Source organism: Arvicola amphibius, chromosome 1, assembly GCF_903992535.2.
Source record: "Arvicola amphibius chromosome 1, mArvAmp1.2, whole genome shotgun sequence".
Classification (NCBI taxonomy): domain Eukaryota; kingdom Metazoa; phylum Chordata; class Mammalia; order Rodentia; family Cricetidae; genus Arvicola; species Arvicola amphibius.
The window spans coordinates 128,506,905-128,530,041 of NC_052047.1; the positions used below are offsets into that span (position 1 = coordinate 128,506,905).

The following is a 23,137-nucleotide window of genomic DNA, read 5'->3' on the forward strand; positions in this document are numbered from 1 at the left end:
GGGAGACTGAGGCAGAAGGATCAAGAGTTCGAGACCAACCTGGGCTAAATAGCAAGACTATGTCAAGATGAAGGGGAAGGAGAAAGGAAGGAAGAGAGAAAGGGAATAAGACAAGAAAAATGAGAAGGAAACAGGAGATGCAAGACAAAAGCATTTCCTGGGGGCCTCATATGGCTTGCCTCTACTTCCCCAGAAGTCCCAAGGCCCTGTTTCCTCTGTAGCTCAGGAAAACACATAAACTTCTGTCATCTGTGCCCATCACTTTTTTTAAAGTTTCTTTTGTTGTTTAAAACAAGATCTCTCTATGTAACCTTGGCTCTCCTGAAACTTACTATGTAGACCAGGCTGTCCTTGAACTCATAGAGAGCTGGTTGCCTCTGTCTCACATGAACTGATATAAAGGCATGCACCCCCTTACTCTGGCCCCACCACTTTTTTGTATGACTGTCATACATGTGCACATAATTAAAATTAATTTTCTCTTCTTAATCTGTCAGTTTTTCTAGAGATTTTATTTATCAAACTCTCGGATAAAGAGGAAAATTTTTCCTCATAAAAAGTGTTTTTTTAAGCCGGGCGGTGGTGGCGCACGCCTTTAATCCCAGCACTCAGGAGGCAGAGGCAGGCGGATCTCTGTGAGTTCGAGACCAGCCTGGTCTACAAGAGCTAGCTCCAGGACAGGCTCTAAAGCTGCAGAGAAACCCTGTCTCGAAAAAAACAAAAAAAAAAAAAAAAAAAAGAACTCAAAAAAAAAGTGGTTTTTTTAGTGTATGGGTGTCTTGAATGCATGTTTTTCTGTGTACTACATGCATGCAGTGCCTGTGGAGGCCAGAAGAGGGCATCAGATCCCCTGGAACTGATGTTACAGATAATGGGACCGCCAGGCACGTGACTCCTGGGAATCCAACCCAGGTCCTCTGCAAGAGCAGTCACTCTGGAGACTTAGTACTTTAAAGTACTAAGCCATGTCTCCAGCTCCAAAGCCGCCTTTTTGTTTTTTCCTTTAGAGGTGGATTTTCTGTCTTAACCAAGCGGACACTAAACTGTGGAGCCAAGAAGCTAGGACTGCAGGTGCAGAGCAGGCCTAAATGAAAACTTTGACGTCCTCCACATCCCTCTCCCAACTTTGGACCTATCTGGGAAGCAACCACAAGCTTGGGGATACAGGAGGTGACATTGAGGACCTCAAATTTTCTCCAAGCCTAACTCAAGAGCTGAGATTGGTCCAGACCCTACCTAAAACAAGAAGCATGGAACAGGAAGTTAAACTGCTTTGAGACATGGCTCCTTCAAAGGTCTCTACATAATGCTTTGGTGCTCTCTGCCTTCTGATATACATACAGTAGGATCTCAGTAAATGCCAGATGATAATAATAGCTCATGTTAATGCTTACCATGCTACACTCAGGCATGTCACACGTCATTGTCTCAGGAGTCAGGTGGTTAGTGTGCTGCCCTAGCATGAACAAGACCTTCAGTTTGATTCCCAGCACCACAAAACATAAGAAAGATTAATTCAGAAAGAAACCATCACTGCTGTCCTTATTTCTCAGCCCAGGAAACTGCCATGTGGAGACCCTGAAGCGCGGAGCTAGGGCAGGGAGGAGCTGGAGTTTCATATCCTGATAGCCTGTACAGAGCAACTGGCAGCACAGCTCAGTGCCAACCGTAGCACCCAGTGACGCCCACCGATGTGTCTCTGTCCTCTGCCCCGGAATACAGGAAACCCCCAAAGAGTGCTTTGCACAGCCCATTATTCCGCATCCACTTCCCTTTCCTTCTCAGCTCTGCCTTCCTGACGGTCATCACCCTCTCCTGGCGGGAACACCAAGGGTGAGCACCAAGGAGACTGAAACAGAGCTGACCGCAGTGGGCAGGATACACACCAAAGTGCTTCCAGCAGAGCTGACCTCGAGCTTATGGTATAGCACGGGCTAGCCTCTCAACTCCGGCGGATCTGCCTACCTTAGCCTCTCAAGAACTGGGATTACAGATGTGAGCCAGCCCATCCAGCTCGCAGACAAGAGCTACAGTGAAGCAGGCTGGGTGAATTCTTTCTGTGCATGAGAAGGGCTACGCGGAAGAATGGGTGCTCCAGCTAATGCAGCTGGCTTTTCATGGTTTTGAGCCAAGGGACTTCTGTTCAAAATGGAACCCCAAGGAAATGCTGGAGGTTCGAAGCCTTAAATGTACATATATTATGCAGATTTAACAAAGGGTGCTTTCTCTGGTGGTTTGGGTTTTGAGGGATGTGACTGGAGCTCCAGGTTTCAAACATACTCAGCAAGTACTGCAGCACCGAGTCATACCCCCAAGCCAGTTTCTTTTCTTTTTAAATAATTAAGCTCAAAAGCAGAATTCTCATGATCCAGAAATAAAGAAACCAAAGCCACCAAAATGGGTGGGCGGGGAAACGTGTGGTCAAGCAGCTCACAAGGTTTGCAAGAATCCCTAGCACAGAAGTTTGACTACTTGACTGGGGACAGAGGTGGAGACTGAGGCCCTGGGAACAGCACCAGCTGAAATGGAGCTTCTGCCCGAGGCTGGGGACTGAGAAAGGACTGCCCCTCTTCTGGGCACAGACAATGAAGGAAAAGCCTCCCTCAAGCCCTGGTATTTGGTATGAGAGTAAAAGTCATCATGCAGGCTAAGGAAGTATCTCAGATAGCGGTGATTACATTCATGAGGCTCCGTGTTCCATCCCCAGCACACTGTCTGCACACACCTCTAATCCCACAGCTGAGGAGGAGAAGGAGGAAGGTCAGAAACCCAAGCATCCTAGGCAAGAGAGAGAGCTGGAGGCCAGGTATACATGAAAGTCTGTCTCAAAAACAAGATAAAATACAAATTCTAGGGGCTGGAGAGGTGGCTCTGCAGTTAAGAACACTTGTAGTTCTTACAGAGGAACTTAGAGACATAGAATCATCTGTAACTCCAGCTCTTGGGAATCTTCTGACCTTTGTTAGTTCCAGGAACATACGTGACATACATATATGCAGCCAAAACACTCCTACACATAGAAATATGTATAAAATAACACTGGAAAGATTGTTTTGCTTTTATGTCATCTAAGATAACTTTGAAATTTCTTTTGAATAGGTTTTGATGGACAATGGTGGTGCACGCCTTTAATCCCAGCACTTGGAAGGTAGAGGCAGGCGGATCTCTGAGTTAAAGGCCAGCCTGGTCCACAGTTCCAGGATAGCCAGGGATACACAGATAAACCCTGTCTCGGGGGAGGGGGAGAAAAAGAAATAAAGAGAGGCAGGGAGAGAGGGAGGGAGGGAGGGAAGGAGGAAGAAAGATAGACTGGGTTTCAGAGACTGGAGAAATGACTTAGTGATTAGGAGCACTGGCTGCTCTTCTAGAGAACCTGGGTTTGATCCCCAACAACCATGTGGCAGTTTTCAACCTTTTGTAGCTCCAGTCCCAGGGGATCCAAGATCCTCTTCTGGCCTCCTCAGGCACCAAGCAGGTGTGTGGTACACAGACATATGCAGACAAAACACCCATACACGTAAAATAATAGACATCTTAAAACTTTTTAAAAGAGCCTGGTGTGTCTCCAGCATACAGCCCTAACACACCCAGAGCCCTGTGTGTCTCCAGCACACAGCCCTAACACACCCAGGGCCCCATGTGTCTCCAGTACAAGCCCTAACACACCCAGAGCCCCGTGTGTCTCCAGCACCACAAAGTACACATATAAAGAATCAGAAGGGAGACATCAAGATTGAATGTGGGCAGAGAACTAGAGTGCATGGCCTCACCACATACTAACTAGACAAGTCTTGGCATGTTATTTATCTCCTCTGCCTGCCTCAATCTCTTCATTCATGAAGCTGTCATAGTATTAGAAGGGGATTTTTGATGATGATATGACTTAATAAACATTATCTGATACTGTAGCAGAAATATATTCAGATTCTCTGCCCCCCCCCCCGCACTCTCACTAAGCAACAATCAACACAGATTTGTACAATCCCAAAACAGTATGGAAATTCCCCTCCACCAACAAGTGATGACGTAATTTTTAGGGCTCACCAGGTGACAGCCTTTAATCTAGCTGAGTACTGTCAATGTCTCCTGGAGAAATCAGATTCCACAGCATGAGGGCAGCGGTCTCAAGGCTGGCCCTGTTGCAGGGTGTCCTACTTGTGCTGTTTTGCCCTGAGACCAGATGGCCTTGAACTCTCCACCCTCCAGCCTCAGCCTCCCAAATCCTAAGAGGATGGACGCGATGTGTAGCTCACCTGTGCTTTTGAGAAACCGATACAAATCAGGGTTCCCACAAGCCTCTTCCTGGGCTCAGTTTACTTTGGAAAGCCTCCACGTGCTCAGCCACCTCCGAGTCCTCCAAACCTGTCCCCTCTTTTCTGCTATTGTTTTCGTAGTCCAAGCTGGCCTGGAATTTACGATTCTATTGCTTCATCCCTCCAGACATACACATAGGCATGAGTGATTACTTCAGTGGCCAACTTAACCTTCAGTCTTCTCCCCTTTCTGGAGGATGGGGGAGCCGAAATCCCCAACCCTCTAATCCTACCTCGTCTTTCTGGTGATCATTTCAATCCTGAAGCTACCAACCATCAGTGCTGCCAACCATCAGTCAATTCACTGGTGTGCACGGGTGCTTTCACACACACACACACACACACACACACACATCACATCACAATATAGGAAATGTAGGATTATCTGTGTGAGTCTAAGGCCAACCTGGTCTACAGAGTGAGTGCCAGGACAGCTAAGATTGTAACTCAGAGAAACCCTGTCTCGAAAAAGAAATCAAACAAAGAAACATGCATACATTTCATGAAGCTTCAACTATAACTGGGTTACAAAGTGTTCTCAGCAGCATTGTGTGAGGCCCCAGATTTGGTTCCAGTACCAAGAGAACAGGTCGGTTTTACAGAAGATCAAGTCACTGAGGAAGAAAGATTCTAAATTGAGAAAAGGCCTCCATCAGTTGGTCTGTGCCTAAGTCTGTGGGGTCTTTTCTTGATTAATAATTTCAGAGGGCCCAGACCACTGTGGGCATTGTCACCCCTAGGCAAGGGGTCCTGGAAGGTCTAAGAAAGCAGGCTGAGCATGTCATGGAGAGCAAGCCAGTGAGCAGTACTCCTTCATGGCCTCTGCATTAGCTCCTGCCTCCAAATCCTGCCTTGAGTTCATGCCCTGACTCTCCTGGATGATAGGCTAGTGGTGGTTGTTTATTGCAGAAATAGAAACCCTAAATACAATACATATCAAAATCTCATCTCAAAAGCTCACACACAGCCAGGCGGTGGTGGTGCATGCCTTTAATCGAGGCCAGCCTGGTCTACAAGAGCTATTTCCAGGACAGGCTCCACAGCTACAGAGAAACCCTGTTTCAAAAACAAACAAACAAACAAAAAGCTCACACACCCTTCAGTTCCGTACATAAATTTACTTTGATAAATCCTGGCATACTCAAGCAGTTTTGTGACCTTACTGTAAGAATGAAATGACTCACAGATGTTAATGTTTAGAATAGAAAAGACAAAAAAATCTGTAGTGATGCTGGATAGTGCTTTCTAACAGACTGCCAATCCCATCACTGCCTCTTCCTCATGGGACAGCAGCTGGATGGTGAATAAACAGATGTGCATCCCTGGATGTTCAGAAAGTGGCTGTTGCCAAGGCATGGGAAGGCCGGGGCCAGGCAGCGTTCAGACGGCAGCCCTCCTCCCTCTAGATGATTCCTTCCTCTCCCACACAAGGGCATGGCTTCAGAGAACTTGACTGGCTCATTGAATTTATTTGGGGGAAACAGAAAAGGGTGGGTAGGAAGCTTCGTTTGTGCGTGTGTAGGAGTATGCATGTGTGTCCATGTCCACAAATCCTAAACAAGGTTATTTCATTGACTGACACCTTCTGCTTGGGACCTCCAAATTTCAAAGTTGGACGTAGTTCTTGGAAGCTGAGGAAGCCCAGGCTATGTAGAAAGAACAACGATGGGGGCGGAGACTGATCCCTTCCACCAGGCCCTGGAAACCCCGCCTCTTCCACTCCCCACGAGCCAGCACTGCACCCTTGTTTATCTCCCTCTTCCTCCCCTCTTCTAGGGGCAGTGTCCGGCTCACCTAGTCACTTGGGAGTCATCTGGTATTCCAAGTCCCCATGTGGTCCTCTCCTCCCCATGCTGGTTCTGGATCATCAGACTTGTCCATATTTTCATAAGAGTCTGCATCTGGATAAGACCAGGAGAAAGGAAAGTATAAACAGGATGGGAAGGAGGCAGGAGGAGGGTGGTCCAGAGGACCATTAGGAATATGCAGAAGCACCTACCTTCCTCATGACTGGGACCAGACCGAATCGATCGGAGCTGGGGAGCTGCATACAGAATCCCTCTCATATCCTCGTAGGACTGGGACCCTGCTTAGATAGGAAATGGATTGGAGACTCAGAAGCTCTACTGGGGCTTGCAGGAGGGGAGCCCTGCCTACTACAAGGCAAGAGCCAGGCAAGGGAAAAATGGAAGCTTCTCATGTCAAACTAGGAATGATTTGCTCAGCATCAAGCTCCTACTCAGAACTGGGCATGATGGCACATGCCTTGAACCCCAGCACTTAGGGGGCAGAGGCAGGTGGATCTCTGTGAGTTCGAGGCCAGTCCAGCCTGACCTCCAGAGTGAGTTCCAGGACAGTCAGGGCTACAGAGAGAAATCCAACTCGAAAACAAACAAAACAACAACAATAAAAAGATTTTACTCAGTTGTAGGATGGCCAAGGCCAAAGGAAGGGTCAAGAAGAGGATTGGGAGGAGTCAAAGTAAGTCAAGATCACAGGAAATTATACAGACAGCTGGAGTCAGGGTTAAGACTGCATTAGACAGGGTTTGGTAAAGCTTAAACTTCAGGCAGGAAAACATTGCCTTCAACTTTTTTGTTGGTTAGTTGGGTATTTTTTGTTTTGTCTTTGTTACAAGGTTTCGTTCTAGGCTGCCCTGGAATGTACTAAGTACTGCAGGCTAGCCTCAAGCCTGTGGCCATCTTGCCTCAGCCTCCACAGGCTGGGGTTTCAGCACCTATGTCAGGCCCATTGGAGTCTACATTGATGTTCAAGGTAGAGACGGTATAAATACTAGGAAAACTGGATAGAGGGTAGAAGTCGGAGGTGGGAATGAAGTCTAAGACAAGGGTTGATCTTGGGCTTGGGGTCAGAGTTAAGATTATATCAGCCTCGGGGGCTGGAGAGATGGCTCAGAGGTTAAGAGCACTGACTGCTCTTCCTGAGGTCCTGAGTTTAATTCCCAGCAACCACATGGTGGCTCACAACCATCTGTAATGAGATCTGGTGCCCTCTTTGGGCCAGCAAACATACAGACAGACAGAACGCTATATACATAATAAATAAATAAATCTTTTTAAAAAAGATTGTATCAGCCTAAATTGTCTAAAGAAGGGTCTTCCTAAACATCTCTCACCAAGTGAGGATGCTTCCCGGCTGGGGTCCCAGGCAGATCCGTGGGGGCTCAGGAAGTCTGAAACAAGAAGAGACTCATGGTCACTTTTTTTCCTGGTCTCCAGCCTCATCCCAGAGTGATTTCACTCACTCACTCACATACACTCACTCACACACACACACACACACATACACACACATACACACCCATTGTCCTGCCGACTGGTTGGGCCAGCTCCTCATCTGCGTTTTCGTAAGACTCAGCTGTGGGAGAGAGATCTCAAGCAGGGCTCCTGTGTGTTAGGAGCTCCGCAGCACAAACATATCCTCCTGGCCACCAGCCCCTCAAGGATCCCATGTTACCGTTAGAGAAGGAGTCTTCTTCCTCTGGACCTATGGGCTCATCCTCAGGGTTCTCATAGCCACTACCATCTGATAGAGAAAAGGGGGCATCGCTAACGAGGTCCACAGCCGTGGAAGTGTCGGGACCAGGGGGAATGGGGCCTCACCCTGAGAAAGCTGGTCCTGCCCAAGGTTGGAATCGTTCTCGTAGAACTCTGAGCCCTCCTCGCTGTCCGGCTCTTCATAGGCCTCCCCTTCTTCCAGCCCTGAGTTTGGGATGGGTGTGGAGGATTGAGTTATCTCTAGCTCTCCTCCTCCACCCCCAGTCCACTGATACCACGGCAGGCTGATCCAACATTCTCAAAGAGAAGAACTACCCTTCAGTCTGACCTGATTCATGGCTCTGAGCCCCAGTGTCCTGGACTTCAATGCGTGGATTTCCAAAGGACCTGCTGATACTCCCTAGGCCAGCAGCCCAACGCTGATGGGCTGATGAAAAGAGCGTTTTAAAACGGTCATCAGACAGACCAGAAAGGAAACAATGCAGTAAGCCTCTGTCATCTGGATAACTGGCCTTGAATCATGGGAAAGGGATCTAAAGCCTCAGTTCTAGGACAAGGCGCCAGACTTCTGGCGGGACTCGCACTGGGCTCTGCTCTGGGGAAGGCTCTGCTCTCGAAGACTGGAGAAATGACCATGTGCAGCTGGCTAGCTCTGGAGGGAAGGGTCTGAGTCAAAGGCCCCTGGGGAGTCCCTCACCCGAGCCAGAGGTGGATGTAGGAAGGGAGAGCACATTCCCGTACTGGTTCTGAGTCCCGTTTCCTGAGGGAGGCGTCACTTTGAAGAATCTGGAGGGAGAAAGGGTTGTTACACCTGGAGGCTAAACAGTGTAGGCAGTCTCAGTTCTGGTCTGTTCCCATGGTTAATGTGTAGGGACAGTCTACCAGTGAGTTTGGGACCATGCCAAGGAAGGTGATTTTGGAGGCAGCCTCTGAACTTGGGTAATATTATAGAAATGGTGCCAAGGCATGCAGGTCTGAAGAAAGAATATAGTGTTTGTGGTCAAAGGACCCCGCTACTTTACCTCCTGGCAGGGTCCGTCATTCGCTTTCTTTTCCTCCTCTGGATAAGGACTGGTGGGATTTAAAGAGATCGATCAGAAGAAGGACTTCCTGGCAGGAGGAGAATTTGGGAGACACGGGGGAGGTCCCTTGGGTCAATAGAGGAGATGGCTGTACAAACACCAGAGGCCCCGGGAAGTTTGAGAGGCATTAAAGAAGGAGGGACAGGGCTGTGGGACATGTCAGATCACTCAGTGTAAGCTTATTCTGGGAAAGACTGGGTAGAATTTGGGACAACTGGGGGACATGACTCACCTCTTCGAAGATAGAGAAAAGCCACCAGAGAAACCAGACAGAAAATGAGATATACTATAGTCACAACTGGAATCTTCCATCTACCAGTATCCAACAGCCAGGTCCACACTGCAAGGAGGAAAGAGCTATAAGACAAGGATCGTATGTCTAATTTATTCCCCAGCCCCTCAAGGGACAGATGTCTGTGAGACCAAAGCAAGACACAGCCTTAAAGCCTTGAGCTCTGCAGAGGGCTCTTCTCCCTTCCACTAAGAAACTGTTATTCCCAGGAGAACAGGGATTATGACACAGAGCCTGGCACAGATCACAAGACACTGTAGTAACAAACCACACACACACAAAGGAAGGGTATTAGCCAAGAAATGTCAGGATTAGGGGAAGGTTAATTCTGCACTTAAGGATAATCACAGTCAAAATGTAGGGCAAAGGTGAGTCTACCAAGTTAGAGCTGAGATCCAGTAAGTCTCAAGATCAAGTTTGGAGTGGAAGTTGAGGTAGCATTTAAGGGCTGTGGTCAGGATAGCATGGTAGGGTTGTATTAAGGAGACAGCAAAGGCAGGATATGGTGACTGATTTGACAGATGGGATAAGGAAAAGGAAGAAAGTCAAGCTCTGAAGCTTGGGCATGTGGACCCAGATAGCTTCTCTTGGGTGCTCCATGTGTACAAAGCCACCCAGTAGAGCAGAGGCGGAAAAGATGCTGGGTTTGACTTTCTATAGTAAGCCTGAGAAGTCCATGGGACATCAAATGGCAGTTCCAGGAGATGGCTGGGTATAGGGAGTGTGGAGACCAGGGTAGGGATGAAGGCATGGGAACTAGGAGCTGCGGGAGTAAAGGATGCTGAATGAGAAGAGAGTGTGGGTAGGAGTGGGTACAAGGCCCAGGGCTCTAACAGGGAGGGGCTGGGAAGGAAGAGGCCACAGAAGCTCACAGGAGAAAAACCGAGAAAAACTAGTTATCAGAAGCGATGAGCAAAGAGCTAAAATTAGAATTCAATGTATAAATTGGAGTTTGGGGTGAAGTTTGAAGCTGGTCTTAGTGCTAGGCTGGCTTAGAACTTATATTCATGCCTCAGCCTCCCAAGTTCTAGGGTTACTGTTGTGCACTACCAGCCCTAGTGTCTGTCTTTCTGTCTTTCAGTCACTACATACCCACACACGCATGCGCGCGCACACACACACAGTACTAAGGTTGGAACCCAGGGTCTCATACATGCTAAGCACACACTCTATTGAACCACAATTCTTCCTAAACCTTCCAGTTCCTCCAGGAGCTCCACACAGATTCCCAGAATTGAGAGAAACCCTACCTGACCTTGCAATGACCTTCACATGCATCTTGATGGTCAGGCCTCGGTGGAGACAATAATAGGTACCTTCGTCTAAAGCTGTGGCTTGAGGCAGTGACAGATGAGGCCCCCAAACCCACATCTCTCTGTTCAGGGGCTCTTCCCCAAGGCTTAGGTTTAGTAATGGAACATTAGACCTGCTAGGATGTACATGGGCCCAGGAGATGGAACCTCTTGTCACTGGGACAGGGGGTACCCCACAGGAGAGCCAAACTGTGGAGCCAGGGGCTACAGTGAGATCTAGAGCAGGGAAATAAAAGATAACGAAAGTATGAACCACAGGGTCTCATCTCCCCAAACCCTCCAGGTCCCCGCGTCCCCTCAGCATTGTCCCCTTACCTTGGTTGATTAGACTCTGATTCAGACTAACCCTCCGTGGGGCACATACAGGCTCTGTCCCCACGACCTCAGGACGGCCTTTCGCCCACACGTACAGCAGGGATTTGTTGCGGGAATCAGAAGCGGGGCTTTGGCTCCCTGAGGACCTGTTCCTCAGGCCACATTTCAGGTCCTCTATATTTGAAGCATTCCAGCGGAACAGCTCCCCTGGGAAGAAACCCCAAACCATACATAGAACATAAGATGGGGTGGGGGGAGATACAGAGACCCAGAAAGGCAGAGTCAGATACAAAGAGAAAGCACCTATGGCTGACAGAATTCCGAGTCAGAGATGTGGGATAGCTCAGAGCAGTTATCAAGCCATAGGAACCAGCTGCCTAGAACCCCTTCTTCCTCAGCGGCTGTTGCCCCACTTTGGCCAAAGAACTTCCTCTGTCCGCGGAGAGCCCCTCTCCAAGCAACGCCCACTCCCAGCCCAGCCAGCCACTCACCACTATCTTTCACGTTCACCGTCCAGGCGGGCTGCCAGGTATCCTTGAAAGAGGGCCTCTTCTGGCACAGGTAGAAGCCCCCCATATGGTCCGAGACATTGACAATGACTAGCAAGATGCCCAGGGGCCCCACATGCAGGCCCAGGCCTGGGGACCCTAGGCTCAGCTCCAAGAAGGGTGTAGACTGATTTCCTCGATACCAGGCCAGCTTCTCAGAAGAGACAGGTGGGGGGTCCGAGAGGCACGGCAGCACAAGATTGCCTCCCTCTGTGGGGAGACAAGAGGGGAGCCCCAGCCCCCCTTCCCTCCTTATAAACCATAGGACCCCAAAAGTTCACCATATGGGAAGCCCTGAGGGTCTCTTCTGACTCATCCCAGAGGTTTACAAATAAGAAAATGGAGGCGCAGAGGAGGCCAGTCCCTCAACCCAGAACCCAGGCTTCCAAGCCCAGCTCCTTCCCTTCAGAGGCACGGGCAGACATACCTTCTATCTCCACCTGTACCGGCTTCGGGGTCCTGCCTCCTACAAGGGTAAGGAAGAGAAGGAAGGAGAGGGGGAGAGGAGATGGCATGGTAGCCAGGCTCCCCGGGGCACTCAGCTTCTGTGTGGCCGCCGCGCAGAGGATGCTGGGGCAAGCCGGAGGCTGGTGGGCAATGAACCGTGGGTGTCTGTGGGGGTGGTGGCAGTCCCCCTGTAGAGGAAAGGAGTGGTCACACCTTAGGCCCCCTTCTGCAGGCAGTCTTCCAGATCCACGGCAGTTGCTTCCCTCCTTGTCACCCAGCACTTAGCCCAAGTAAGTGACCTTGCTATGTCTTAGCATGGAAGTCCCATGGGCAAGGCTAACATCTTCACCACAGCACACACAGTGTTTTCCACATAGTGGCCTCTGGTAAATATTTATCAAATTAGTGGATACGGATACCAGGTCTCCCTTCTTCTCCTTTATCCTCCCTTCTCCCGACTCTGATCCTGTCATATCTCTGTCTCCCAAGTGATGGGATTAGGGGCATGTGCCACCTGCCTGGCTTCCACCTTTTTTTCTCTGTCATCTGTGCATAGTTATTAGGACTTTATACTGGATATGGTGATCCAGTCCTATAATTCCAGCTACTTGAGAGGATCACAAAAGTCAAGGCCATCTTGGACTGCAGAATGAGTTCAAGGCCATTCTAAACTACTTATTAAGACCTGTCTGAAAAAAAAATTAATAAAATTATTTATTTATTTATTTATTTATTTATTTACTTACTTACTTACTTATTTTACATCCTGGCTGCAGTTTCCCCTTCCTCTTCTCCTCCCAGTCCCTCTCCCCCAGTCCACTCCTCTGTTTCTGTTTAGGAAAGGGCAGGTCTTCCATGACTATCAACAAAACATGGCATAGTTGCAGTAAGACTAAGTACCTCCCCATGTATTAAGGTTGGGGAGTATGAGGAGTAGGGTCCCAGAAGCCAGTAAAGGAGTTGGATACAGCCCCCATTCCCGCTGTTAGGAGTCTAGGCACTCTGTATATATGTCACAGCTGTGTACCCTGTCTGAAAACTTAAAAATATTTTTTAAAAAAGCTCGGGAAACTGGGCAGCAGTGGTGCAAATCTTTAATCCCAGTACTCAGGAGGCAGAGGCAGGTGGATTTCTGTGAGTTCGAGGTCAGCCTGGTCTACAAGTGCTAGTTCTAGGACAGGCTCCAAAGCTACAGAGAAACCCTGTCTCGAAAAACCAAAATTAATTAATTAATTAGAAAAAATAAAAAATAAAAAGCTGGGGACATGGTTCAGTGATAAAGTATATACAAGACCCTAGATTCAATCCTGCTACCACATACACACACACACACATAGACACATACATACCACATATTGTATTTCATTCCAGTTTGGGCTACATAGCAAGACCCCATTTCAAAAAAGAAAGCCAAGCAGACATGCACAGTGGCAAACACCTTTAATCCTTTAATCCCAGCAACTGGGAGGCAGCAGCAGTTCCAGTTCTGATCTCTGGGAGTTCCAGGCCAGCCAGGGCTACATAATGAGACCCTGACTCAATCCCCCTCAAAAAGAAAAGAAAAGAAAAGGAAAGGAAAGGAAAGGAAAGAAATCGTGAGCTGGGTATGTGATGTAGCTCAATGATAGAGCCCTTGTTTACCATATACAGTTCCCCCGGTTCCCGAACAGGAAAAAAAGTGTGTGTGTGTGTGTGTGTGTAGTGTATGTTTGAGTGTGTATGGGGTGTATCTGAGGTGTGGAGGGCTGAGATCTTGTGTGGTGTAGGGTGGTGGGATATGTGTATAGTATGTGTATGTGGAGGTGTGTATATGTGGGGTGCGTGTGTATGTGCGTGGAGGATGTGTTTGGTGTATGGAGTGTGTGTGTTTGTGTGGTGTGGGGGGTGTATGTGTGTGGTAGTGGGGAGATGTGTATGTGGTGTGTGTGTGTGTGTGTATGTGTATGCATGTTTGGTGTATGGGGTGTATATGTTTGTGTCTGTGTGTGGTGTGGGGGGCTGTTGTGTGATGCAAGGGGGTGGGATGTGTGTGTGTGTGTGTGTGTGTGTGTGTGTGTGTGTGTGTGTTTTGGCCCAGCCTACAGTTCAGTTTCTGAGAGACAGTATCAGTTAATGCCTGAGAGTGGAGCCATTAGCTACTGCAAAACCATGATTAAATGTCCTCATCTCTAAGCAAGTTAGTAAGAGAGCTGACCCCAGAGAGGGTTCTGGGGACACATCAGTCAAAGCTGGGAAGGGTGGACAGCTGTGTGGGGCAAGAGCCACTGTCACTCTTTGCAGGGGTCTTTGGAAATGACTTCTGGTTAAGGGTCCCTTTAATCTTCCAGCTATGAAGGAGATTCATGGAAATGGGGGTTTAAGCCTCAAGAAGGGAAAGACATTCTCTAAAGTCACAGAGAAGGTGCTTCAGTAGTTTGTGCGTGTGTGTGTGTATGTGTGTTTGTGTGTCTGTGTCTGTTGTACATGTGTGCCTGTGTGTCTGTGTGTGTTGTGCATGTGTGTGCCTGTGTGTCTGTGTCTGTTGTGCGTGTGTGTGTGTGTGTGTGTGCAAGTGTGTGCCTCTGTGTGTGTGTGAACTAGCTGAAGAGAGCCTGTGTATGTGCCTAGGCCTTTCACTGATGACGTCCTGAAAGGAAACCCTAGAGACCCCAGAGACAAGCTTTCTTAGTTGAGTCCCAGGCCTGTCTCAACTGGGCTGTGACTTCCTGTTTGCCCCAGGCAAACCTCAGGGGACTCCACAGGTGGCAGGGGCCCTCACTTCCCTTGATTGAGCTGAGAGGCCAAGAGGGGAGAATGAGGCTTGGGAAGCAGAGGCTTCAACTGCCTAGCACGCAGCAGCACTTCTCCCGAGCTATCTCTTCCTTGCCACCCCTCCTAAAAGCCCCAGAAAGACTTCCAGGCCATGAGGGCAAGAAACGAGGCCGTTTTGCCTTTGTAGGTCCGCCGTAGCGCAAGAGCATCTCCCACCCACAGGGCCTTTGTATGCTGCTTTTCCACTTGGCTGGTTCCTTTCATCATTCCGTTCTCAGTTCAAATATTACTTCCTCAGAACGGCCTGCCCAGAACTCCCAGGTACTTTTCTGACTTCACATCCTTGTTTTTTTTTCCTATCTAGCATTTACCCCTGTTTTAAATTACACTTTCTGTTAGTTAATCTCCTTATTTGCATCTTGAACCAGAATACGGACTGTTCCACATCTTTTCTTACGACCCTAGCAACCCAGGATCTCAAGCAAGCTGTGGGAGCCCTGTCTTTAAGGAAGGACCCACAGCCCTGGGCTGGAGGAACTGACTGAGCTCTTCACTGTCCCTAGATGCACCCTGGTTTAGTCAGGGTTTAAGCATTATTGACTAGGGGGAAGAAAAGCTGGGAAGAATAAAGAAAATCTTTCCTTGAGGTGGGGGAGATAGCTTGCCTCAAAGCATGAGGACCTGAATTCAAGCCCCAGAATCTTGTATAAAAATGCTAGGCATGATCTGGGAGATGACTTGGTGGGTAAAGGAGAAAAACCCCAAGTTGGGGGTTCCTCCGCCAATGCAATAAGACAGATCGAACCAAATTAATAAGACCAGATTTAATAAACAGAGCAAAGCAACTCCCAGGTGCCTCTCGGAAAGGCAGAGAGAAGTCACATGGCAGGGCTAGGAACCAGATCATAAATACCCTGTAGGCGTGATCTTGAGTAGCTCCAGGGGAGGAGCTGACCCTTAGCTGGCTTTCCGAGGGCAGGGAACGGAAAGGGAGGAGAGGGCCTGAGTTCCCAGCTGAACATCTGGGCGGGGTTTGGAATGGAGGAGTGAGGCTTGAGACTGGAGCGGAGATTCCCCACAGTGAGGGTCCCAGTTCGATCCCCAGAACCCCCTTAAAAGCCAAAGTAACCTGCCTGTAATCTATAATGCCAGCCTTCCCAGAACAGCCTGACTAGCAAGGCTAGCCTTATTGGTGTGCTCTGGGTTTGATTGAGAGATCCTGATTCATGAATAAGGTGAAGAACAGGGGAGGATAACTCTGGGCATCCGCTGGGACCTCCACAAGCATGCATCCTCACATGCACGCATGTGCCTGAATGAGAAAAAGAAAGAAAAGAGGAGGCTATGACTGCCTCTAGGGTACGGTAGAGGAGAAAGTTTACTGTGGATATGAAGGACAGCCTAGTCAGAGGCAGAGACATCTGCGAGAGGCCAGAGTGGGCATGACCCTGAGCCAGGTCATGTTAGAGGTGGAGGGGAGAGCCAGGAGACCAAGAGGCCAAAAGGATAAAAGGTAAAAAGAACAACATAGCCAAAATGGTTGGGTTTTATAGGGAACAACCTCTGGAGGAAGGACACCCAGGCCCTGGGCTGGTAAGCTAGTCAAACCCTGTAACAGGTAGGGACTGAGGGATTCTGGGAAAACCTGATGGTTAAATAGGCACCTCATCCGTTTGTCCTGGGTTTGAGACCTTTTTGTTAATAATAAATGATAAGGGGTGACATATAATCTACTCTATGATAATCTCCTGCTAGCATTGGGGGCATCATTGTTGGGGACCCAAGGAAGCTGGAATGCAGGACAAGGCCAGGAGGAGAGTTCACTGTCCAGGCTCTGTGTAACCATCTGAGGCTTCAGAAGTACTGGCCTCATGGTAGCAGTCTATGATGCTGGACCTCCTGGGGCTAACCACTTTGGAGCCTTCTGGGATGCAGATTTCAAGGGAGTACCTGTGGCTGGGGAGTTGCTAGAGTGGTGGACAGTTAATTTGAAATCAGCTGGGACAGATGGACGAGGGAGCAGAAGGTAAGGTTAAGGAGTTTAGGGGAAATTTTTAGCTTAGGTGTACATTTGAAACTTCCAGACCCAAGGGCCTGGTAGCTGGGGGAGGGGAATCCCAAGACCAGGGAGGGGGAGAGAGGGGGGAGGCAGTGTCAGGAATAGGCAGAATAGGCAGGTGGGGAAACAGGCTGTTGATTGACACTACTTATGAGTTTATTTGATCTGCAAGAAGTGCATCAAAGTTGACTTGGTGTGGGAAGTCCTTCTGTCTATGTGTTGCTTTTATTGGTTAATGAATAAAGAAACTGTCTTGGCCTGTTGATAGGGCAGAACTTAGGTAAGTGGGGCAGGGACTAAACTGAATGCTGGGAGGAAGAAGGGAGGAGTCAGAGAGAAGTCATGGAGCTGCCGCGGGAGATAGATGTGCTGAAACTTTGCTAGTTGACCATGACCTTGTGGTGATGCATAGATTAATGGAGATGGGTTAAATTAAGATGTAGGAGTTAGCCAATAAGAAGCTAGAGCTAATGGGCCAAGCAGCGATTTAGTTAATACAATTTCTGTATGATTATTTCGGTTCTGGGCAGCCAGGATAAACAAGCAGCCCCCTCCAACATTGACTCCCTGAAGCTTACAAGAATTTTTTAAGTTCATAAAATGAGATAAAAGTTTTGGATATAGAGAAGGTGCCTGAAATGGCCTTGTCCCATAGTCAGACTGATGACTATCTTGAATATCACCATAGAACCTTCATCCAGTGATGGATGGAGACAGAGACAGAGACCCTCATCGGAGTACTGGACAGAGCTCCCAAGGTCCAGCTGGAGAGTGGAAGGAGGGAGAATATGAGCAAGGAAGTCAGGATCACGAAGGGTTGGTCCACCCACTGATACAGTGTGCCTGAGCTAATGGGAGCTCACCAACTCCAGCTGGACTGAGAATGAATGAGCATGGGATCAAACTGGACCCTCTGAATGTGGTTGACAATTGGGGCAGACTGAGGGACCAATGATAATGGCACTGGGATTTGTCTCTACTGCATGTACTGGCTTTTTGGGATCCTATTCTCTTTGGATGCATACCTTCCTAAGCCTGGATATAGGGACTTCCCACAGGGCAGGGTGCCTTGTCCTCTCTTAGGACTGGAGGAGGGTAGGGGAGAGGATGTATTGGGGATCAGGAGGGAAGTGGGAGGAGGGGAGGAAGTGGGAATTTTGATTGGTATTATTTATAAAGTAATCAAAAAACAAAAACAAAAAAAAGTTTTGGGAGCCGGGCTGTGGTGGCGCACGCCTTTAATCCCAGCACTCGGGAGGCAGAGGCAGGCGGATCTCTGAGTTCGAGGCCAGCCTGGTCTACAAGAGCTAGTTCCAGGACAGGCTCTAGAAACTACAGGGAAACCCTGTCTCGAAAAACCAAAAAAAAAAAAAAAAAAAAAAAAAAAAAAAAAAAAAAAAAAAAAAAAAAAAAAAAAAAGTTTTGGATATGTTAGCACTACCACTGTTTGAAATCTATACTGAAATCCACATAGAACAGCAGACTCAAGAGTTATAGTAAAAACTTGGGGACCCCAAAATACTTTGGGTTAAAAGCATCTATGAGTTTAACCCTTTCAGAGTCTGGGCAAAGTCAACTGTTTGTCTTCCTTGGCTGGAGACCTGGTTCTCACCAATGAGGAGAAGGCCACTGTAGTCTTGAGGAGGAGCTGGTATGCTTGCTGTTGTTGAAGCTACAGTGATTCAGTCAACATCGGAGATCTCAGAAGGACAGATTGTAGCAGGAGGTATAATCCAAATGGCCTATGTATCAATGAAAATGACAGAGACTTACCCACTACCTAGACTGCCCTAGGATCTCATGGTCTCAGTGGTGTCACTGGAAGCAGTGGTTAGTCTTTGGCTGTCACACAGGACAGCATTTTATCTTCAGCTGCCACACAGGGTCGCATGGGTCTTTGGTTGCCAGGCCCAGAAGCTCTGAGAGATTTTCCTGTAAAGGAGGACCTTGGGGGAACTGGCCTCACATTGACCAGGAAAAGTAGGGCAATCAACCCGAAAGTGTTCGTGTTTATGTACGGCCCTGGCAGCAGGCAAGGCACAGGGAAGTTTTCCCCAGTGGGTAGTGTTACCACCTCTTCTTTGGAGACCTTAGGCTTCCCTCTAGGATCTAGCATTTCCGTCTATCATGGGAATTGTCTTTATTAAACATTATAAGTATCATAATCAGCAGATCTCTGTAGAGTTTGAGGACCATAATCCATTAAGTATTGGACCTAAACTACCTTTATTGTAGTTACTTGCTTTAAACATATACAGTAGACTAAAATCCTGTCACTAAATGAATTATCTAACAGTTGACAAGTTAGTAACTATGATAAGATTAGGATTTTACGGCTTTCTCCCTGTTAAGTTTGATCCTTAAAAAACTGAGTTGAAGATTTAATTGAGGTTAAGTCATAGATACAGTAAACTTTAAACCGTAAATGGAGCCCACAGAGAGACAGAACTTTATCCTTTGATGGTAGGCCATTACAGGATATCAGCTTCTTCAGTTTATCCAAACAGCTAAAGCTAAACAAAGCGAGCAAAGACAATGAGGCTCGACATACATTACTGTAAACCTGAGCAGACCTTAGGAATTTGTAAGTCTTATTTATCAAACATATGTTGTTCCTTATTTAAATTTCCTACAAGCCTGGTGTTGAGTACAGTTGGCAAAGACAAAAACCGTCAGACATCTATCTGTAAGCTAATTTTGTTAATCTGAGTAAATCTTTATAACCTTGGGAATTTATCACCATATAAAAATACATCCTAGAGCCAGGTGGTGGTGGCGCACACTTTTGATCCTAGCACTCAGGAGACAGAAGCAGGCGGATCCCTGTGAGTTCTAGGCCAGCCTGGTCTACAAGAGCTAGTTCCAGGACAGGCTCCAAAGCTACAGACAAATCCTGCCTCAAAATACCAAAAAAAAAAAAAAAAAAAAAAAAAAAAAAAAAAAAGAATCCTAATCCAAGATATTTTGGAGACCTGATGTTGCTTTCTTAATCTAAAAAGGAGACACGATAATGCTAACACAAGGACTCAGTAGGACTGAGAAGTTTTATAGGTGCTGTCTTAGTTGATTAATACCATGTGGTTATCTTAAGATGGTGGTGAAGTCACATGGCACATAGAGATTGATAGAGATATTTTAGATAAATTGTAGAAATAATTAACCTTAATAAAGGTGACTGCCAACCATGTGGTTGCTATTTAAAATATCTATTTTTTAGTAGATCTATTTTTTAAACAAGAGCTCAATCTAAATTTTATACATATTATATATTCTAAACAAGAGTTGAATCATACATGTAGCAAATTAAGATTACCTATGTATAGATTTTTTAACTATAACCCTTTCATTATGTTTTTAAGTCAAAAATTTTTTTTACAGATTTTGTAGATTTTTTTAACCATACCCAATAAACTTAAAAATCCTGAGATAGATTTTACAGCATATTCTTAAGAGATTTTTTTTTATTGATTTTTATTGAGCTCTTCTTAAGAGATTTTTTGAGAGCGGAACACAGAGAAATTATAGAGATAAAAGATTTTAAGGGTGGAAAATAGAAAACCTCTGAGATGAGAGACTTGTGGAGGTGGAGGTCAGGGAAATTAGCCATAGGAGATTTGGGGATCATTTGTTTTGTGCAGTGGCAGTTGTTCCGATTTGTGAGAATTTAGAAATGAAGCGTGCCAATCATTGGCTATTGATTTATACTAAAGCCAAAATGTTTGTATGCCGAGGAGAAGAGAAAGAGACAAAAACCAAAACTCTGCTGGAGGGAATTTCTATTCACTCCAAGAGGGCTGAGAGAGCGAGCTTGGGTGGCCCAGAAGGGATTGGGTTTGGAGGAAACACAGTTGGAGCTCTGCCCCGGGGAGGGGGGGGGGCCTAGGAGGGTGTAAGGAGCAGACAGAGCCGGCAGCCTGGAGCCCGCAGCCTGGAGCCAAGGAGAGGAGACATTAGGAGGCTGCTGAGAGCCGAAGTCTGGGACTGTAGGCGGGACTGCAGTTCCCAGGCCACAGAGAGGGAAAACTAGCTGAGCCGAGGTGGATAAAGTGTCTTTGTGACAAGAATTTCCATCCTGGGTGTCTCCAAGTAGAATGGAAAACTTGCCAGAGAGAAATGTTCCAAGTCATAGAAAAAAAGGGAGTCCCTTGTCCTTATGACTGGAGCCCAGTGGGGGCGAGAGGATCTTCCTAGCCCGTGGGCTAATCATAATCATAATCATGTCGTAATCATAGACAAAGCAGGTAGCTCAGGGTGACACTGATCCATCAGAGAGAGAGAGAGAGAGAGAGAGAGACAGAGAGAGAGAGACAGAGAGACAGAGAGAGAGACAGAGAGAGAGAGAGACAGAGAGAGAGAGAGAGAGGTCACGTGGGGGAAGTAGGCTCTAGGAGCCAGAGAGACCAATAGAGGAGGAAAGGTGTACTCTAGAATTTGGAATTAGGCCAAATATGGTGGCAAAAGTCTGAAGAAACAAATGATCTGTACCTATCTTCGGAGAGTCAGACCAGCAGCTTGGTTCAGAGCAGCTGAGTTCCTTGGTAAGAAAGCTTTCATTTTTAATCATTGATTTAAAAAAAAAACAAACAAACCATTTTTTCTCATTTTACATCTCAATCCCACTCAGTTCCCTCTCCTTTCTCTCCCCTCCCAATGCCCCCCATCCACTCCCCAGAGAGGGTAAGGCTTCCCATGGGGAGTCAACAAAGTCTGACACTGAGAGTCACTCTGAGGCAGAACCAAGGCCCTCCCCCTGTATCTAGGCTGAGCAAGGAATTTCTCCAAAGAGAATGGGCTCCAAATAGTTTGTTCAGGTACTAGGGATAAATCCTGGTCCCACTGCCAGTGGACCCACACCCCAGACATACAACTGTCCCCCACATTCAGAGGGCCTATTTAGGCCTATGCAGGTTCCCCTGTCAACAGTTCAGAGTCAGTAAGCTCCCTCAGTCTCAGGTCAGGTGTTTCTGTGGGTGGCACCCTCATGGTCTTGACCCCCTGGCTCATGTTATCGCTCCTTGCTCTTTGACTGGACTCTGGGAGCTCAACTCAGAGTTCCCGATATTAATCCACACACCTATGAACACCTGACATCTGACAAAGAGGAAAGAATGTTTTTATTCGTCACGTGTTTCATTTCTGAATCTTTCTACGGCTCCAGGACCCACATGATCACTTCTAAGCCCGATAGCTCTCATCAGGCTCTCCTCAAGATGACTGGAATGTTTGGTCTAGGCATCATTTTGTCCTGTTCTGTAGAAGCCCTGGACATGCACAAGAGTCAATTGGCTTTGTTTCTAATAATAAAATAAAATAAAACAAAACAGGGCTGGAGAGATGGCTCAGTGGTTAAGAGCACTGCCTGCTCTTCCAAAGGTCCAGAGTTCAATTCCCAGCAACCACATGGTGGCTCACAACCATCTGTAATAAGGTCTGGTGTCCTCTTCTGGCCTGCAGGCATACAAGTAGACAGAATACTGTATACATAATAAATAAATAAATATTTAAAACAAAACAAAACAAAACAAAAACTAGCGTATCAGAATAGGACAAAACAAACAGAAGGGAAAGAGTCCAAGAAAAGGCACAAGAAACAGATACAGACTCAGAAATCCCACAAATTTTATGGGGCTTTTACGTCTTAAAAACACTAAACTGGAGGCCATAATATATACACAAATGACACTCTCTGCATCCTCTTCCACAGGGTTCTCTTAAATGGGAGACATTCCATTTAAGGCTGAGTGTTTCAAGGTCTCTCATTCTCTGCACATCTGGCCGTAGGTCTCTGTGTCTGTTCCCATCTGCTGCAGGAGGAAGCTTCTCTGATGATGGCTGAGCAGGACATGATCTATGCGTATAGCAGAATGCCACTAGGCAGCGGTTCTCAACCTGTAGGTTGTGACTCCTTTGGGGGGTCACATATCAGATATCTTGCTTATCAGATAGTTACAATTCATAGCAGTAGCAAAATTACGCTACGAAGTAGTAATGAAATAATTGTATGGCTGGAGATCACCACAACATGAGGAGCTGTGTTAAAAGGTCGCACATTAGGAAGGTTGAGAACCACTGTTTTAGGAGTCCATTTTTATTGGTCCTTTTTTTTTTTTTTTTTTTTTTTTTTTTTTGGTTTTTCGAGACAGGGTTTCTCTGCAGCTTTTTTTTTTAGAGCCTGTCCTGGAACTAGCTCTTGTAGACCAGGTTGGCCTCGAACTCACAGAGATCCGCCTGCCTCTGCCTCCCGAGTGCTGGGATTAAAGGCATGCGCTACCACCGCCCATCTTTTTTTTTTTTTTTAAAGAACAGTAGTGTTTGGCTTTACCCTAGTTCCCTGGGATATCTAATCTCAAGTTAATGGTTACCCAAGCAGTGCCGAGTATGGGTTCATTCTCCTGGAGAGGTCTTAAGTCAAATCAGACATTGGTTGGCTTCTCCCACAAATTTTGTGCTACTATGCTGGCTTGTCTTATGCTAACTTGACACAGGTAACAAGAGTTAT

General features: G+C 47.1%; 1 protein-coding gene across 1 annotated transcript; it reads right to left on the reverse strand.

Moving 5' to 3' along the window:
- Positions 1 to 5,829: 5,829 nt before the first annotated feature.
- Cd19 (CD19 molecule) lies at positions 5,830 to 11,907 on the reverse strand. Its single transcript, XM_038345995.1, has 15 exons — positions 11,809 to 11,907; positions 11,325 to 11,591; positions 10,834 to 11,040; positions 10,456 to 10,734; positions 9,146 to 9,253; positions 8,854 to 8,902; positions 8,529 to 8,617; positions 8,160 to 8,258; positions 7,937 to 8,035; positions 7,791 to 7,859; positions 7,635 to 7,691; positions 7,450 to 7,506; positions 6,313 to 6,399; positions 6,108 to 6,214; positions 5,830 to 5,959 (listed from the first exon to the last, which is right to left on the reverse strand). Exons 1-14 carry the CDS (start codon positions 11,894 to 11,896, stop codon positions 6,123 to 6,125), a joined length of 1,647 nt encoding a protein of 548 aa, XP_038201923.1. The 5' UTR covers positions 11,897 to 11,907; the 3' UTR covers positions 5,830 to 5,959; positions 6,108 to 6,122.
- Between the last annotated feature and the right edge of the window lie 11,230 nt (positions 11,908 to 23,137).

Bases quoted from the DNA above. Each gene is read 5' to 3' on its own strand.
- Cd19 (XM_038345995.1), bottom strand. From the start codon at position 11,896: ATGCCATCTCCTCTCCCCCTCTCCTTCCTTCTCTTCCTTACCCTTGTA. The intron at 11,592-11,808 runs GTATGTCTGCCC...GTCTCCCCACAG, and splicing joins GGTACAGGTGGAGATAGAAG to AGGGAGGCAATCTTGTGCTG. The intron at 9,254-10,455 runs GTAGGGTTTCTC...TCCTCCTTGCAG, and splicing joins GAAGGTCATTGCAAGGTCAG to TGTGGACCTGGCTGTTGGAT.